General features: G+C 36.4%; 1 protein-coding gene across 8 annotated transcripts in view; it reads left to right on the plus strand.

Moving 5' to 3' along the window:
- Positions 1 to 17,189, plus strand: part of TRDN (triadin) — a 227,863-nt gene that overhangs the window by 73,286 nt on the left and 137,388 nt on the right. For all 8 annotated transcript variants that reach the window (XM_069010861.1, XM_069010857.1, XM_069010862.1 and 5 more), the window contains 4 exons: positions 1,078 to 1,137; positions 2,520 to 2,579; positions 5,109 to 5,168; positions 6,492 to 6,686. In XM_069010861.1, the coding sequence (XP_068866962.1) occupies positions 1,078 to 1,137; positions 2,520 to 2,579; positions 5,109 to 5,168; positions 6,492 to 6,686 (375 nt within the window). The remainder of the gene's footprint in view (positions 1 to 1,077; positions 1,138 to 2,519; positions 2,580 to 5,108; positions 5,169 to 6,491; positions 6,687 to 17,189) is intronic.

Raw genomic sequence — 17,189 nt, forward strand, 5'->3', positions numbered from 1 at the left:
CAACATTCTGTTCTAATTTATAATCAACTTCTGGGATGAAGTTTAGGAAAGTTATTTAATGACACAGAGAATAATTGCAAGTGTCTCAGTCACTTAGCAGTGTCTCGGTCAGGGATGTCAGGCATATTTTCATGTATTTCATCACTATACTGCTTAAAAACATGGAAGTCTGAATATTCTCTACCACTCTTCTTTTGCATCCAGTTAGGTATGGAATTCATGGCACTGTAAAACGAGTTCCTTATCTCCTCATGTTAGACAAAAGGAGTTTTGCTAAACTTGGATGAAATCTCCTCAGTATTTAGACTTAAGCTAGGCTTGCATTTTCACAGCTGTATTTTCTGAAGTGCTCTAAAACCCACATGCTCATTTTTCATTTTCTGGAAAATTGTAGTGTAAAATCTTAAGAAAAGGGAGTGAAAAATGTGAATGAGTGGATAGCATTATGCAGTTTCCACTGTCATAATGTTAGTTTTACCTTGTGCATACTGGGAACCCAATTATGGTTTTGAGATTGTCATTGCCAGGGACTGATCTCAGCCAGTGTCCATTACTAGCTATCTGTATCCATTACTAGCTATCCATATCCATTACTGGTTATCCATTTCAAGCCAGCTGGCAAGTGACAGATGTATCATTTGCACATGTGATTCTCTTATGCTTCGAGACTCATTCCAGGGTTTTTACAACCTGTGTGTGACAGAGTATGGGGTGGCCAAGGCAAAGTCCTCTTTGTATCACAGGCAGCAGCATTTACTGTGAGCTGTGTCTTAGTGCTCAACAGTTTTCTGAAAATCTCTCTTGTGGAATTGACAGACAGTTGCAAGAGATGATGTTATGCAGCAAACAGCTGAGGCATGTTACCATGGCAGTAACTTGTTAGCCAGAGTTGGCTGCTCACACCCATGTAGTATGATGTACACTGTAAAAATATGCATGGGGCAGCTCAGGAGCAACACACTCTGCCACTTAATATACTAAGGCTTATCTCAGTGAAATTGTTTTGGATTCTTAATTTTTTCCACCTATTTTTTTTTGCCTTTTTTGGATATGTATAACGCTTTCCTTCTTTCCTAGTGACAAATAAAGACAAACTGGAAAGACAAGAAAAACCTGAAAAAAAGGAAAGGCATGCAGGTAATTATTTAATGTCAGAATTTATTTTACATTGGGCCATACCCCAAAGATAATTCTCTACTCAATTTCCATTTACATATATCTTGACTGGAAAAAAAAGAGTTATAAAATGTTATGAATAAAAATAATAAGATCATATAAAGATTTGCAGACTTACACACTAAGTAGCATTTTGTATTCCTTCTGTATGTTTGCTGTTGGTTTTTTTTCTGAAGAAGGGAGATAATATATTTTATACTCTGGATTAGTATAATCTCATAATCATCATTGACTATTTCCAACACTTGCAATAAGTATGGTTGCTAAGAGACTATAGTCATTCAAGAAAAAAGCATCTGACAACCTATAAACATAGGTAATCAGACAGGCCATGTAGAAAAAAAAAACCAACATTTTAAATAGGGTACTGCATAGGGCCATTGTAGAGCCACTGAGTAGGCCAGGACTAGTTTTTCAATAGTTACTTGCAATAAATAGGTATGTTTTATCCTCCCCAATTCTTATTTCTTTTTAAACACCAACTCACTCATGCATATATTTTTGTGTTCGTAGAATAATCTCAAATGCCGTAGTCAAATAGAGAACTGAGTATTTGCACACACATGGTCCCTGCAGGCCACCTCAGGGCACATGAGTGCATGGAAATATCAGTTCTGCACATCCGTGGACAAGTTACTGTGCAAACATTAATCACAAATATTATCAAATCAGAGCCCACACACGAGAATATTCTGGACTACCCCCACTCAGCGACTCTCATACAACTCGGGTGTATTCTGAAACCTGAGCCAGAAATCTAGTAACTACAGAGTAGTTAATTTCAATTTGTAAGGTGGAAATTAAAAGCAAACAAAAAGCCCTAAAATGCATTAGTTATAATGTCATTGCAATTAGATTTGTAATTAATTATAGTGCTTAATCATTCATAGCTGGAAAAACTGTTAGTTGTTCTGTGGAGTTCAGAAAATCCTTCAGAAATTAACCAAAGTAATAAAAAAGAAAGCTAAAAAACAATAAACCAAAATAAAACAATAAATTAGAGTATATAAAAATATTTTTTAAAAATAACCAGTAAACAATACAAATAAGTTTGACTGTTCTCGATTACCCTCTTTCATGGGATTACAGCAGAGCTAGACAGGCTGCTGCTCCTCCAGCCAATGACAAAGACCTCAGTGGTGGCAGATGAGTTTTTGAAAGTTCCAACCCCATGTTTTGGCAACAATGACAAACAGCAGCAGCTGAATCGACCTTCCTTGTTCTTTGCATGGATAACCATGGTGCATACTTGTGCTTCTTGATCCTTTTTCTCCTTTTTCTCAATTAAATGCAACATTTCTCTTTTTTGTAATGAACATTAAGATTATTGGTTTTATTTCCAGCTATTCCCAAAGAGAAACCTGAAAAGCCAGAAAAACAAGAAAAGAAATCTCCATCTAAAGGTATTGCAGATCATCATTAAAAGCTGTACAATTTAAGGGCTTGTATAGTTTGTGAGAGTGTGGAGATAAGTATTTAAAGTACAATGCTCTTCTAGTTCATGCTGTACAATTTTTGGGTATTGTCACTTTTGCTTGAGCAGGTCTTGACCAGCCCCTGAGTGAAGTCTTGCCCAGCATATTTTTTTTTGCTTTACTCTCTTGTTTTGATGCAGGGAGTTTATTATAAATCATTCTTACACAGCTAAAGAACTAAGCCTATGCCTATTTTATTTGCATTCCTTGATGCCTTTTCCTCCACAAAGGGATTCAGTAATTTGCCTGCGAAAAGGGTTTTCTCTTGTGTATTAGTTTTCAACCTGATGCAGACTAATTCCAGAGTGTTTACTGTCTCTCAGTCTGGGTCTTCCATCATATCCAAAAATAGATTTCATTCTGTTGCTTTTATTATTTTCAATAACATTTTAATTTCTGTATATGATTTGCACTGTCCTCCATGGCAGAAGTGGCTTTGGTTAAGATTTACATATCTAATAATTATCATACGTATTCTGAAGCCATATCATGGGTGTGTAAGGAGTGATTTTCACCATTCTTTTGACTGATAATTCCATCTTTGGTTATGGTTTGGACAGGGAGATTTAAAAATCCAATCACCTTGCCTTATTATGCCATTTTTTAAAGACTAACATTTATTATTGCTTGGCATTTGCATGTTTTTATCTGAGGTTAGATATTTCTCCATGGCAGATATTTCTGTAATGAAGTTCAGTTTCAGTCTTTGTCTCTTCATTTTATTCGGTTAAATCTTGAAGAAATACTATTCAATGCATCTTAGTACCAATTCATTGTGGTATTGAGATTAAACTCATGATGTTGAGATGCATGAATTAACTAGATTTAATTTGAATATGTTCAGACAATATAGATGCAAATGTACAAATCACCCTTTTTTTTGACTTGACCATACTCTAAGGAGAAATGTAAAACAGAAAGTAGAAGTGAAGAAAGAAAGCAGAATGAAGACTTATAGCCTTAAAGACTTTGAAGGGTAGCCATTGTCCAGTCTCTCTTTTAAAGGGATAATGTTCATACTTTTCTGCTTTCACTGTATAGATTGAAACTGTGGGATTTTTTTCATAAAATGAAATCATGCTGAAGTAATCTAGAGAAAATAAATGCCCACAGTGTCTGTGTTGATTTGAAAAGCAAATAACTTCCAAGAATCACTGAGATAGTCCTAACAAGCAGCCAGCCTCTTTACCCATTTATCTTCTGCTAGCTAACCAAATAATCACTTAGAGCGTTAATGTGTTTAATAGCAGCCATGGCTCCAGTCACTGGCTGGAAAATTTTATGAAGAATTTGGACACTGCAGCTGCAGAGATTTGTGGCTGCAGTGTGACATAGCCATGCTGCTCTCTCTTGGGCTGTTTCCCTACCATGAGTCCCTATGGATGGACTCAGGGCATCAGTGCACTTGTCCTCAGCATGTCCAAAGGTGCATTTCTGCCAGCAGTGTGCTGCTGAGCTTTCTGTTGCCAGGATCACCTCCCTTTTCTCAGGGGTCTGCTCTAAACTGGATTAGCTACCAGCAGTGCTGAGGGGTAATTTCAACCACTTGCAGTTCCTAGGAAATGAGAATGTTCAGGTCCTGGTCAGCTTCGGGGAATGGGCATACTGAAAATTGTCTAGCTACTTCCCACACAGCCAACACATTTTCTCTGTGCTCATTGCAAAGACTCAAGGTAATTCTGCAGACTCTGTTAAAGGCTCCAGAAAGCCTCAGTGATATGAGTGTTTTTTAAACACATTATCTAAAAACAACTATATTAAAAAAAAAATAAAACCAAGTCTAAATATCAGTCATGGTTCATACAGGCAAGAATTCCAGGATGGAGTTCAGCTAGAGAGGATGTTGCTATTCTGTAGTTATCAGTTGAAAGAAGTGTAATTAACTCTCAAGGCTGGTTTGTTCTGGCAATCTGTCTGGATGGTGACCAGGAGGTGCAAAGATAGAGGTCTGCATAAAATTTTAACAGCCTTTCTGGAACACAGTCATGTGTGTGCTTAAACAGTGTATCTTGTGCAGACATAAACTCACTTGAGATGGGCTCTGAAGTGAGCTCCAGACTTATGGCTGTTTTTGTAGACAGTGAGCCCAAGCTAAGAAAAACACCTTTCTGTAAGACAAACACAGCCACAGGGCTTCCTGTTGGCTGGAGCACAAGGCCAAGTCCGTGTCTGCTCAGAACTTGACGTGAGCAAGTTTGTGACATCTGGAATATGCAGTAAAAATGTTCCCTAGAAAGCTTCAGATCTGTGTGACTCACTTGTCTTCTGGTAAGGGAGTCTCAACAGATATTTAGGAGTTTTGCATTCCACTATGTGAATCTGAGAACAAGAATTTTGAAAACTGAAAAACCTGAATTGTAAGGAAATGTGAAATTTTCAGTGATGATGTTGTTTTTTGGCAAGATTTTCTTGATCTTTGTGAGTTTTTCCCTAATATACAGTTGTTCTCATTTCTAGTAACTCAAAAAGATGTACCTGAAAGACATGAAAAAGCTGAAAAGAAACCTCTTCCTAAAGGTATTTATCTGTATTACATTTTTTAAACTGAATCAATATTGAAATGCATAAACTTTATTTTATCCAAGAAGATAAATGTGCATGAAAAACCAGCTACATGAAACTAAAATGAAAGTAATATTTAATCAGAATTAAAATGTCTCTAGAACATCCAGGGATTAATTCTGTGCTTAATCCCTTTCAAAATCTGTTGAAATTTCAAATTGAAAATAAAAGTACAAACCACCATTTCAATGAAAAACAAGTAAACCTACCTGCAAATGATCTGACATACATTTTCACTATAACTAGTTAAGGAAATTAATTCTCCACTAGCCAGCAATATCTGGCCATACCATGGCTGTGTTTGGGAGTAGTTAAGCTCATACATAAATACCTGAATTCTGGTTTGCAGTAGTTAGATATTCCAGTTTACATATTGATAAAATCAGTTTAGTCAGCTCAGTGATTTAATAGAAATTGAAGCCTAGAGCCTTACAGAAACCACAAATTTGATAGCATACAAGTTCTGCCTCAAGGAAGGAGATGTTTAGATCTATGAAGAAAACAGAAGTATAAACATCACACTAAACAGATTAGTTTAAAATGTATCCAGTGGTACTTTATACTACTATTGGATTTTCCACTGGAGACAACTAGAAACACACTTACTGCCAGCATCCATGGCTCAGGTGAGAAAAAGTTGCTGACACACAAAACCAGAAAAAATACTCCAGGTCTCACCAAGCTCTGTGTGGCTTCAGCTACTGATATTTATAATTTGGTAATTCTCCTTGGAAGCCTCCTCACTCTGCTGAGGGACATCTCATGAATTGGTCTCATACACTTTCAGCTGGGAGAACTGGTATAGAGTCAGACTCAAGAACTCAAAACTTCTTGGACTGAGACCTAGAATCAGTGCATCATGCCACACACTATTTTTCCAACTTACAACAGAGTTTAACTCTGGTCTCTGGAGTCTAAACTTGCTCAGATTTTACCTGGAAGTACCTCCCATATTTGTTTGCTTAATGACCAACATCCTTCTCCCTAGTTTATACCATAAAAACTATCATATTGTCATTACACTTAATATTATTTGGCATATTCTATTATATTTAGTATCAGCCAAGTACGTGGTATAGCACTGAAGATAAAACCCGTTTGGATCTCATACTTCTGTTTAATTCTGCCTGGTTTGAGGGGATTGTAGTTTTCATCATTACCAAGCTGTTAATAATGAAGAAATGCTCATTATTAATAGCACATTATAAAATAAATGGCACTGAGTATTATGAGGGGGGGAAGGAATGACACTGACAGCTTTTTCTTTGTTACCTGCAGAGGAGAAGAAAGTAAAGAGCACTAAAGTGGAAGCAAAAATTAAAAAGGAAGTGAAGGATGGAAAAGGAGAAGCAAAGATGGCAGAGAAGGTCAAGCAGGCAGAGACAAGACCAACAGAAACTGGGCTAATAAAGGCCAAAACGAAAGTTAAGGAGGAGAAAGCTCTTCAGACTGTAACTAAATCGGACAAGAAAGGTAAACAAAATGAGGAGGAAACAGATGAAGATCCTAGAAAGGTAGTAGGGAAGAAAGAGAGAGAATGGAGTTAAATCTGTCAAGGACCAAAGTCCACCCATGAAAAAAAAAGTGGATTGCAAATAAACTCCACATGAACCTCACACTGCTAGGATGAGATTACAGAAAATTAAATAACTTTAATGTATATAATTTTAAGGTTCTAGAAGTTTTTCATGGCTAAAGATTCATTGTAATTTAAATCCTTCTGTACCAAGGACCAATTTTTCTTCAGATAGGTCTGAGAATTCATGGATTTGTTCAGTAGCATCGAATGTAGTAGATTGTGAGCGGAGTTATTTTTGAAAATTCAGACTGTCCAATGACCTATTTTGAATTTTGGTTTGTTTCTACATCTGCATATTTCCTCTGTAACCATAAAGAAAATAGTGACAGAGTAAAGGGAATGTAGCAATTTATCTAACATCATATTGTATGAGGCACTGTCAGGTTGTCAGGTATTGTACAATGTAGTGACATACCTGCTGATGTAATTTAATGCGAACAGCTGCCAAATTTCTCCTAAAAAGGAAAGAAATGTTATTACTCTCATGAAAGGAAGAAATTAAGTGATAAAACAAAGAATCAATGTGCATCAACACCATACAGTTAACAAGGTGTTAACTATGTGCTCCCCTTTGTCAGAGTAAGCCTGGGCTCTTCTACTCCTGGGTTGCACAGACTGGTTCCCTGATTTCCCTGTGGCATTTCCATGGCACTAAGTACAATTTTGTATGAATGAAGGCAGCAGGGACTGACTTTCTGTATGAACTGCCACACTGCAGCCACGGAATTATTCTGACATTGACAGAGGCAGTTCAGTATTGCATAGTGCACCTATCTGATCCTTTCAGCTGTTAACCACAGATAAATCGTTGTGCCTGAACATCAAAGAAGCCGTCCCTGCCTCAATATCTGAGTCTGCCTGAGCAGATTCTCTCACTTTCATAACCATCGCTCTGGACCCCTTAGGAGTTGCCTAAATTACACTTTTCTAGAAAACTGAGTGTGAGACATAGTCCACTTTCTGATATGCATAGTGTGCTGAACTAGTATGTTTTAAAATTTATTTGTATTCTAGTTAATTTTGTCTTTTACTTGAAGTATTGGGACCTTTGAGGCATGGAATCAAAGCAGCATCTATCACACTGATTGCTGTGACCAAGGAGAAAGTTCAGCAATTTGTTCCGTTTGCTTGGGAAGTGAAATTCTCTTTCAATTTTTTGTTCTGGCAGATTTTCAGTGCACAGTGGATCCACTCTATACTGTTGAGGATAAAGCTCTCAAAAAGAAATGGTGTGCAGATGAAGCACCTTGATCCCTGACAACAAAATATTTTAAGTAGGGATCAAAGATTATTGAGACCAAAGAGAGTAGTGGTGGTTTTTGTTTGTTGGTTTGGTTTTTATGGGGTTCCCACCACCAACCTTAGCTAATAAATATTATCAAAATGATCCATCTTGACATCAAATATTAACAGATCACTTTCTAAGTCTGCTTTAGAGTGTGACCCCAAGGACTGTGCACAGAATCCCAGCAGGTGAAAATGAGAATAAGCAGCTGGAGTGGAGAAAGGAAGGAGCCTCTTCAGCTGCCCTTATCACTGGAGACAGGGCTACACACATCCAGTGACAGCTGCATTTCCTGCTGTTGTGCTTCCTTTTTCTACCATAAGCCACTGTTACCCAGCTAGATAGCCTAAAAAATTCACTTATATATTTCAGTCCCATTGTGACCCAAGGTGAACATAATTTCAATGCAGTTTTGCAGAGATTTCCTGATCCTTCAATCTTTACTTTTACTTGCTCAAGGGAGTAGTTCTGCCAGTTTATCTGAAACAATGTAAAAAATATAGCAGTGATGACAGAGGAGTTGTGATTTCCCTGCTGTTTCATCATTTAGTACTGAAATTAAAATTTAAAAAGATAGGTCATGTCCCTGGGTAAATCACATGAAGCCCAACAACAGAAACATCTGTGAGTATTTTTACCATTAAGAATCTGTCCCAAACTTTGACATGATTTATTGTACTTATATGAATATTTGTGCCTCTATTACAGAGTTATAAGCGAAAACTAAAATGTGAAATTCTCCTTTCAATAAGAGAGTTTAAATTAAAATGGATTTTTAGCCATGAAGAGGTACTTGAAAAATCATATTAATTTAAAATTCCTTAGATTTCAATCTTTACTGATTGGTAGCATTCCTATGAACTTAAATTGGATGATATAGTGCACCTTGCTATGTTATATAGAAATGATATTTTTGTTATTCAGAGATTCACATTCTGCCTTCAATTTGTTTTATAAATCCCAGTTTTTTGGGTTGAATTTCTAAAGAAACACTATGAGGAGAAAATTAATACAAAATCTTCTTTCTCAGAGACAATCAAGATCAAGGCTTTTTTCAAAAGTTTATTCAAATTGCATTTCCACAAAACAGAATAAAATAAACCCACAAAAAAGCCCCACAACAACAGAAAAAGAAAAAAAATCAACAACACAGTCTGTTTTATTTCTGGTCTATACTACTATGTTTAAAGAATAGATTATTTTAATATCAGTGAAATGGTGTGATCCTAGGGCCTCAGGCTATGTCTATATCATAACTCAAAGAGAACCAGCACAGGCGTGTGCTCTGTCTCGGCATTGTCCATACAGTGTATCTTCCCCTGCCATAGTTTTATCCCATATCCTCCTGCAGTCTTCTGTACAACGCCCCAAATGGTCCAGGGAATTTTCCCAACAGGTAGCAAGGATGGAGGCAGCTTGTTTTGGCAAAAGAGAACTCAGAAAAACAGCTTTTTGGGCAAGACCTGTGCCCTGAAACTTGCTTTCTGGGCTAAACAATTGGTGTTGCTCAATTTTATTTATTAATACTCACTAAGGCCCTATTGCAACTATTTCGATGTCACTGCAAACACTCTGCTGGCTTCAGTAGCTTTAGGTGGGCTTAAGAGTACAGATCTCTACATGTTTTCTCACACACACACTGTTACTTTTTTTTTTTTAGAATCATCATATAGACTTAGGGCAGATATTGTAGCCTTAAGGATGGAATGCAAAGCTGGAGTCAGCCAGAGTGATAAATTTGAATTCCTAGATATGAAAGCAAAAACTATTATGAATATTCATTAGAGGTTTTAACAGCAATGTTTACAAGCACAGCCCTGTGTACATGCTGAAAGTTTTGCCCCAAGCTCTACAGTACTGACTAGTATTACCCTTGCCATCACATTAACAAAAAATAGCTGCCTAGGCTTCTATCAACTAGAAAATGTACTTAGATATTTGTTGAGCTGGTAAACCTTTTCCTAATTTCTACATCTGAATAGGAAATAATACTTGAAAGCTGCAGTTGTCCATCCAAGGACTGCTGTAGCAGTCAACATAACAGAGCAGCAGTCACAGAAATGCCTCAGCATCGACTGATACTGATGCAGCAGTGAACTATGTATAGAAGAAAATGATATAATGAGTGTTACACACTTGCGAATAACGTGTTGCATTTAAATGTAACAGCAATGCCATTTTAAAAACTTCAATTATTCCAAAGCCACCATCATTTTATTTTGGAGTTGGCAATGGGGAAAGCAAGTAGCTCTGTAAGTGAGTAGGACAGAGATGCCAGAAGAGGTGGAGAGAGGAAGAGATGTAACTTCTGCCGTGTAGGAGCTGTGCTAGAAGAATCTCAGACAGATGGATGAATATGCTTCACTCAAGGACAATTGAGAACTGACTTAGATAACCAGTGCTGGCATTTAGACATCAACATTAGCTTTTAAAGCTAATGCCCCTTAGAGTCCACTGGGGCTATTTTTTCCTGACCAACTAAAGAATCCAGCAATACTGAAATTCTTTTGTGCTCAGTTATAACTGATAATTTTTCCTCACCATTCCTAATGTTAGAAATTTTTATTAAGCTCCCCAGCTCTGCTTATGTATTGGAAAAATCAATAGATAATCAACACTTCTGGAGTCAGTTTCATTTAGATTCAGAAGCCTTAATTTCTGAATAGTGTAGTTTTAAAAAATATATATAGGCACACAGATTTAATATATACATATATATTTGTTAAGATTAATGTTTGAAAAATAATTCTGTAGTGAATCAATAAAATTCTGTGGAAAATCTCACTGCCATAGGAGTGTAAGTACAGAGTTCTCTTTATATTCCCATTAACTAAATGTATGTGTTTATTATACAGTTAAAACCATATTAACAAAATACTGTGATAAAAAACCTTTTTTAAAAATTTTCTATCAGCTGTCTGTGAAATTGACCTTCAAGGATAAGGAAAAGTGTATGAGACTGGTGGCCAGGCAGCAGTTTGCACAGTACTTATGCATGTGGTTAGGATATATGCAAACAAAGCTGGCCCAGAAAAAGAGCTGGTAGCTCTGGGACACTGGAAGATCTGCAGTCCGTGGCTAGAGGTTTTGAATTAGATCTGGACAAAAAATTTTCACTTTCTGAACATGTGAATCACTTGAGGGTCAGGGAAAAAACACAAATATATAATAAGTAACACTACTTATGAAAAGGCTACTGAGATGTCTTTGCACTGCCAAACTTTTTCTTCACTGTTAAATACAAATGACATTCTAAGTTTACTTTCTTCATTGCTCTTCTTTTCCTTTTTGCTCTGTTAGATCAATATGCATTCTGTCGCTATGTGATTGACATGTTTGCGCAAGGGGATTTTTATCCAGGTACTTTCCTATATCATTGAACTCTGTTCTAATATTCTTCTGTTTCCCTGAGAGTTTTTGCTCCTTTATGTATTAAAAGTGTGGGTTTTATTATTGAAAGGTCTCACAAGAGCAACAAAGAGTGTGCAAATAGTTTTAATAAAGCATAAGAGCTAATGGCTGTTTTAATAAAGCTTCTAATTTTCTGTCTACAATGCATGAATTAAAATCAAGGTTATGTTAAAAGAAGAGTCAATGGAAGGCTGTAGAAATTGCTAAAAGTTTCTGTGCTTCTTTTGGCTGAGATGCAAGAGGAAGAAGCTTATTGTCAATAGCTTATTATTTGTTTTATTGTGGTTTTTTTCCCCACAAATAGCAAGGCTTAGCTCCAAAATGCTTCAAAAATAGAACTTCCATTGTTGGTAGTATATAAAATACTTTAGCTGATCCATCACTTCTGTGCTTTATCCTCTATCTTCCCACATCTCCATGCTAATCTGTTCTAACACAGACACTTAATTCCTCACGAAAAAAAGGAAGATAGAGCTACTGATGATGACTGAGCATCATCTCATAATATTAAGTCAGTCTACCCTGACCTTATTTATTAAATATTCTTCCTGCTGAAGTCTAGACATACTGTAGAGAGGACATAATCCTAGGAATGAAAAGCAATAATATTAATGAAATGAGTCAAGGAGAGAATATTTAAGGACACACTAAGCCTTAAAAGCTTTGTTTATTCAGTTATTTGCTCAACAAGCTCTCCACTGGTACACCTCTGAATTGGTTGTGGTTTTTATTATCTCTGCCTTGTGGCTTACATCCTCTCTTGACATGACCAGGTTCAGACAGAGCTGGGAAGTCCTAAGGATCTATCTGAGAAAGAAAGGGGAGATGGAGGGCACAGATTTTTGTGGAGAGAAAATTATCAAACTTGGGATTCTTAAGGGAGAGAGTTTGTGTGGCTTGTTCTCAAAGAGCGACATGGAGAGGTAGCGGGTTCCATTAAAAGGGAACAAAATACTGCATCACCTCTAGGGCTTCTAAAGACAGCCAGTTAGAAACAGAGGGACTGGTTTAGGCTCAAAGGGGGAAATGATTAGCCAAAACTTCCAGAGACCTTCAGTCTCAAAATCAGCTTTGATTTTGAAAATAACACCCTGTACCAATGTGAATGGCCTAGTTTCTGGATTTACACGGCTGTACCATCAACAAATCACATGAGAAATACTTTCATGGAGATCTTCAAGATCTTTTTTACAGTTCTCCCAACATTTACAAGCAGCAGTGAAAAAGGCTCCCTGGCCTGTTTGACACTCTCCTGAGCCAGAGCAGACATGCTGTAGGAAGGGAAGGTCTGTTTTTTATCGATTTTGACCTTTCCAGCTACAAGGAAACTGGAAAACCATGAAGGGGAGCAGTAAGATAGAGAGGGAAGCCTGTAGCAACTTGAATTTCAGAAGATAAAAGACATGACTTTTCCCTTCCAGTGTTTGTCTTGTGTCATATTAGTATGCTATGACAGACTTGCGGTAAGAAATCAGAGGTTAAAGAGCTGAAGGACATTAAATGTACATTGGGTGATCAGATGGCTTTACAGGTGAATGAAAAACTAGGGTGACAGGTTTAGGCCCCAAAAAGAGGATATAAATCATAAAGCATCTTAAATAATCTAAACTGTCAGTGAAATGGAAAAGGACTGCCCCTTAACTTCTCCCAAAGTCCACCTGGGGCTCCACCTGTAAAACAACTGCTTTTTGACCTGGCAAGTCACTTGTTGACACCTGAAGTTAAATGCTGCAGAAGGTTGTTGTGCTGAAGCCAGACACATTTTTGTGGGAGAGAAAAAGAACCCCAAGCTTTAGTCAACCCACTGTCTTTTTTAGTCAACCCATTGCCTTTCACTGTCTGTGAAAGGCAATGCTGAAGCATCCAGACTGTGTTTCTGAGAAGCAAGGTAGAGGTCAGGTATGATCAGCCTTGATTTATGGAAATCATTGAGGAGAGTGCAACCAAACAGTGCTCAGTTAGTTTGTTACTGTCTTTTTCAGGCACAGTGCTCATTTTTACACTGTCCTTTTGTGAACAGAAGTATTACTGTAATTCATTTTACTGAATAGATAAAAGTGAGGAAAACACCCTTTAGTAACCCTAGTATCCAATTAGCTTTAAAATCTGGTATATCCTTTTATCTGTCTATATATTTTATGGTAAAGAACTTTGTCCAAACAATGGGTTCTGAGTGCAAATCAGCTGAGGAATTTAATTATAGTCACCTTGACACTGCAATTCTTTCAAAAAATGAATCATTTCTATCAATCTCAATATTACCATTTGTGAAGGAGAAAAGAAACATTTTTTGTCATAGAAAATTCCTTCACATAGACATATTGGAATTTTCTATGACTAATGGTATCAAACATGAATTTCTGATTCCTTAAAATATATGGATTTATAATGTTAATAATAGTAATATCATTCAGCATTTTTTCTTTCAAAGTATTTTTGCAATATTTCTATTATAAAAAAATTGTACATTACTCCTAAGATTAGATTGTTTTATTTTTTTGTAAATTTTAAGCAAGAATTTACAAAAAAATAGCTTACTTAATATAGCATTTTATAGTGCTCAAAAATTAACATTAAAAGTAAAGCTCAGTTCCTTAGCTTTCATTAAAAAATATAATTTTTAAACTATATCAATTAATGCACTTTTTCAGTCACACCCATCCATTAGAGGTCTGTTAACGCTCTTGTGTTGATTTAAACAAATGAAGTTGAAATGTTTTTCATTTGCTCAAAGTTTCATCATGACACTGCAGTCTTAGCTATAAAAAATGAATGAAATGTACACAGGGAATTCAGGGAAGTCATATAAGGAAGAATTTTTGCTAAGCTGTTTCATGCAGCATTAGCTGTTTTTTTTTGTTTCGCTGGTTAGTATTTGTCCTTGATACTGACAAATTTCATGCACGTTCTCACACACAAAGTCACAATAATTGTATCAATATCAAATAACTTCTAAGATTTCTATTTTACTTTTTATGAAAGATAAGTACTTGAGGTTCTCAGCCCTTTACAATAGATAATAGTGGAATTTTAGTCACAAACTCATATTTTCTAATCCAGTAGTCCTTCCCATGAATATCATGACTGTAACAGTGACCATTTGGGTTCTACTGAGATATTTATATGTAGACCACTTGAGGCCTACTGCATACAGTATAAAAAATTGCTTTATGATTTTATCTCTTGAGAAATGGACCTTAAAAATATTTTTTACCTTCTGTGTATCATGCTTGTGATAAGTGACAATTTCTCAGGGGAGCTGCTGAACCTCCTTTCATAGATTTTTCTGGTCTTATTTGTCCCTGGACTACAGTTGCTCAGCCAAGGCAGTACTGTCTCAGCATTAACAAATCACTCTGTCCAAATTGCCTTGTACTCCTTTTGTCTGCCTGTAAATGAAGAATTAATATGCATTTCTTTCAGGATTAATTTTCCAAGTTTTCCTTATAAAGATTAAAACTTAAGGTGGAAAGCTTGTTTATTAAGAACATTAGTTCTGACTGCTACCCTTATTTTTCTATTGGCATTTCTGAAGTCCAAGATAGCATTTTGACGCAGAAGGCCACTGACTTATGTAGTTTCATGGATATAATTTATTCCATGTATTTGATAATTTGTTTGCTATTCCTGTATTTTGTTGTGAGTAGTATTTCTAATGTTCTTATTCATTGTTTTATTTTTTTATGGGTAGGAGAAAGGGTTCTATTTTAGTAGAAAGTTTAAATTTGTTTTCATAACTATTTTTTTTATGTTAGAGAGTTTGAAATCCTCACCCGTGTGGATGGATTTCAGGGGCACTAATTGGTCACTCTTTTAGCATGGAGCACATGATTCTCTAAGTTAACTGGATCTACTCTATTTTATTCCCCCTGTGCCATAAGCCTGTTTTCCCACTGTTCCCCTACTTTCCCTGCTATGCTTGCCAGCCACTACTCTGGCAGATCAAGGAGCTGTTCTGATGAAATGTCTTTATTGTTTCGCAACTACTGAAATTGGATTCTTGCCTGTCTGTCTTTCTTTATGGCACCTCAGCATGGGGTTGTGCATGCTGAATTAAGAGTGATAAGCATGTCTTGGGTATTTAGTCAAAAAATGCACCTTTCTTTTTCTCACCGGCATGTTGTCTACTCATGATCTGATTTTGTTTTCTTTTTAATCACTGAGAAGTTTATTTTGCATGCATAGTTTTACTCTGTTCTGATTTTGGTTAAACCACTTGCATTTCACAGTACACCCGACTTACTACTGGATGATCTTTACAGTTGCCTAATTGGCAACAAAGACAGTGGGAGCACAGATGTGGTATTATTCATAATTTAGACTTCCTAAAACCTTAGCACTGAAGCACACAATTGCCCTATGGAGCTTATTCCACTTCCAATACAGCTAGATTGCAAAGGAATGTGGCCATATCAGTTCCTTTTATCAATGTACCCTTATATGTTTATTGTGTATTTCCATGCCTGGGTCCCAAATCCAATGTGATGTAGACAATTTTGCTTATCTTATACTGTTGAAAAAATATTTGCCTTGGAGAAGTTCACCAGGATTTCTGGTATGTGCACATCGCAAGAGAGTATCTTACAGGGTAAAACAGTCATCCTACCTTCTCATTAAAAAGTCATTGAAGTCTCACCTTTTGCACATATGCTCATAAAAAAAAAAAAACAAAACAAACAAACAAAACAAACAAACAAACAAAAAACAAAAAAACAAAAAAAACCCCAAAAACAAACAAACAAAAAAAAAACCAAAAGAACACCACACCTTGACAAACATGAAGAGTCAAGAAATTAAGGCAAATTGTGATGAGTGTCCATGGGGAATCTTACAGACTGCCTGATCCTGGAAATTGTAGACTGAAAATCCTTCATGTCTACATTTTCTTCCAAGGCTTATCTCTTCTCCATTGTCAAGAAATATTCTGTCAAAGAGGAGGGATTACTGTTATTACACAATACGGCAAGAGCATTTCAAGTCTGTCAGTATGATACTTGCCATTTAATATCAAACAAATAAGGAGATACTGGTATAAAGGTACATCAATATTGAAAGATCAGGGACTATATTGCTGCAAAAAAAACCCTAGAGTAATAGAAGCTAATTTTGAAAGTAAAAATGCCTGTGTTTGCCATGGGTGGGCTGTAGTGCTGGAACTAAATACTTGCCCTTGGCTGTTCAGATAGCAAAACGCTTTAGGCTCTTGAACTATTTTTAAGTGTCACTCCTACTTGATTAAAGACTAGGATGTGTTGCGGATATCTCAATGGCAGGGAGTAACTTTTCAGCTTGTTACATTACATTTACATGGAGACAATTTTGATGTAGTTTCACTGGGGATATATTTGATGAAGTGCAATTAGGAAAAGGAAAAAAAGCAGTCATAATAAATAAGAAAGTAGCATATTATTAGCTTGCTCTTTGGAGAAATTCAGCATGAAAAACTGTCAGCTGAGTTATAGGCTTTCACATTTGAGGGAAAATGCTAAACAATATGATTTTTTTCCTATGGAGAGATGCTTTCTGGTGCTAGCTACTCAATAGCCCTGTCCCCAGTGGTAGAAAACAAGCAAGCCAGATATTTGTTTAAGTGAAATACTACAGAAAAATATTGGGAGGCATTGAGATTTTTCCAGTTTTACTTTTTAAACTTTTTACTTTTTTACTGCTTGCTGAGGGAAATATTGTAGCCCAAGATCTG

Source organism: Aphelocoma coerulescens, chromosome 3 (genome assembly GCF_041296385.1).
Source record: "Aphelocoma coerulescens isolate FSJ_1873_10779 chromosome 3, UR_Acoe_1.0, whole genome shotgun sequence".
NCBI lineage: Eukaryota > Metazoa > Chordata > Aves > Passeriformes > Corvidae > Aphelocoma > Aphelocoma coerulescens.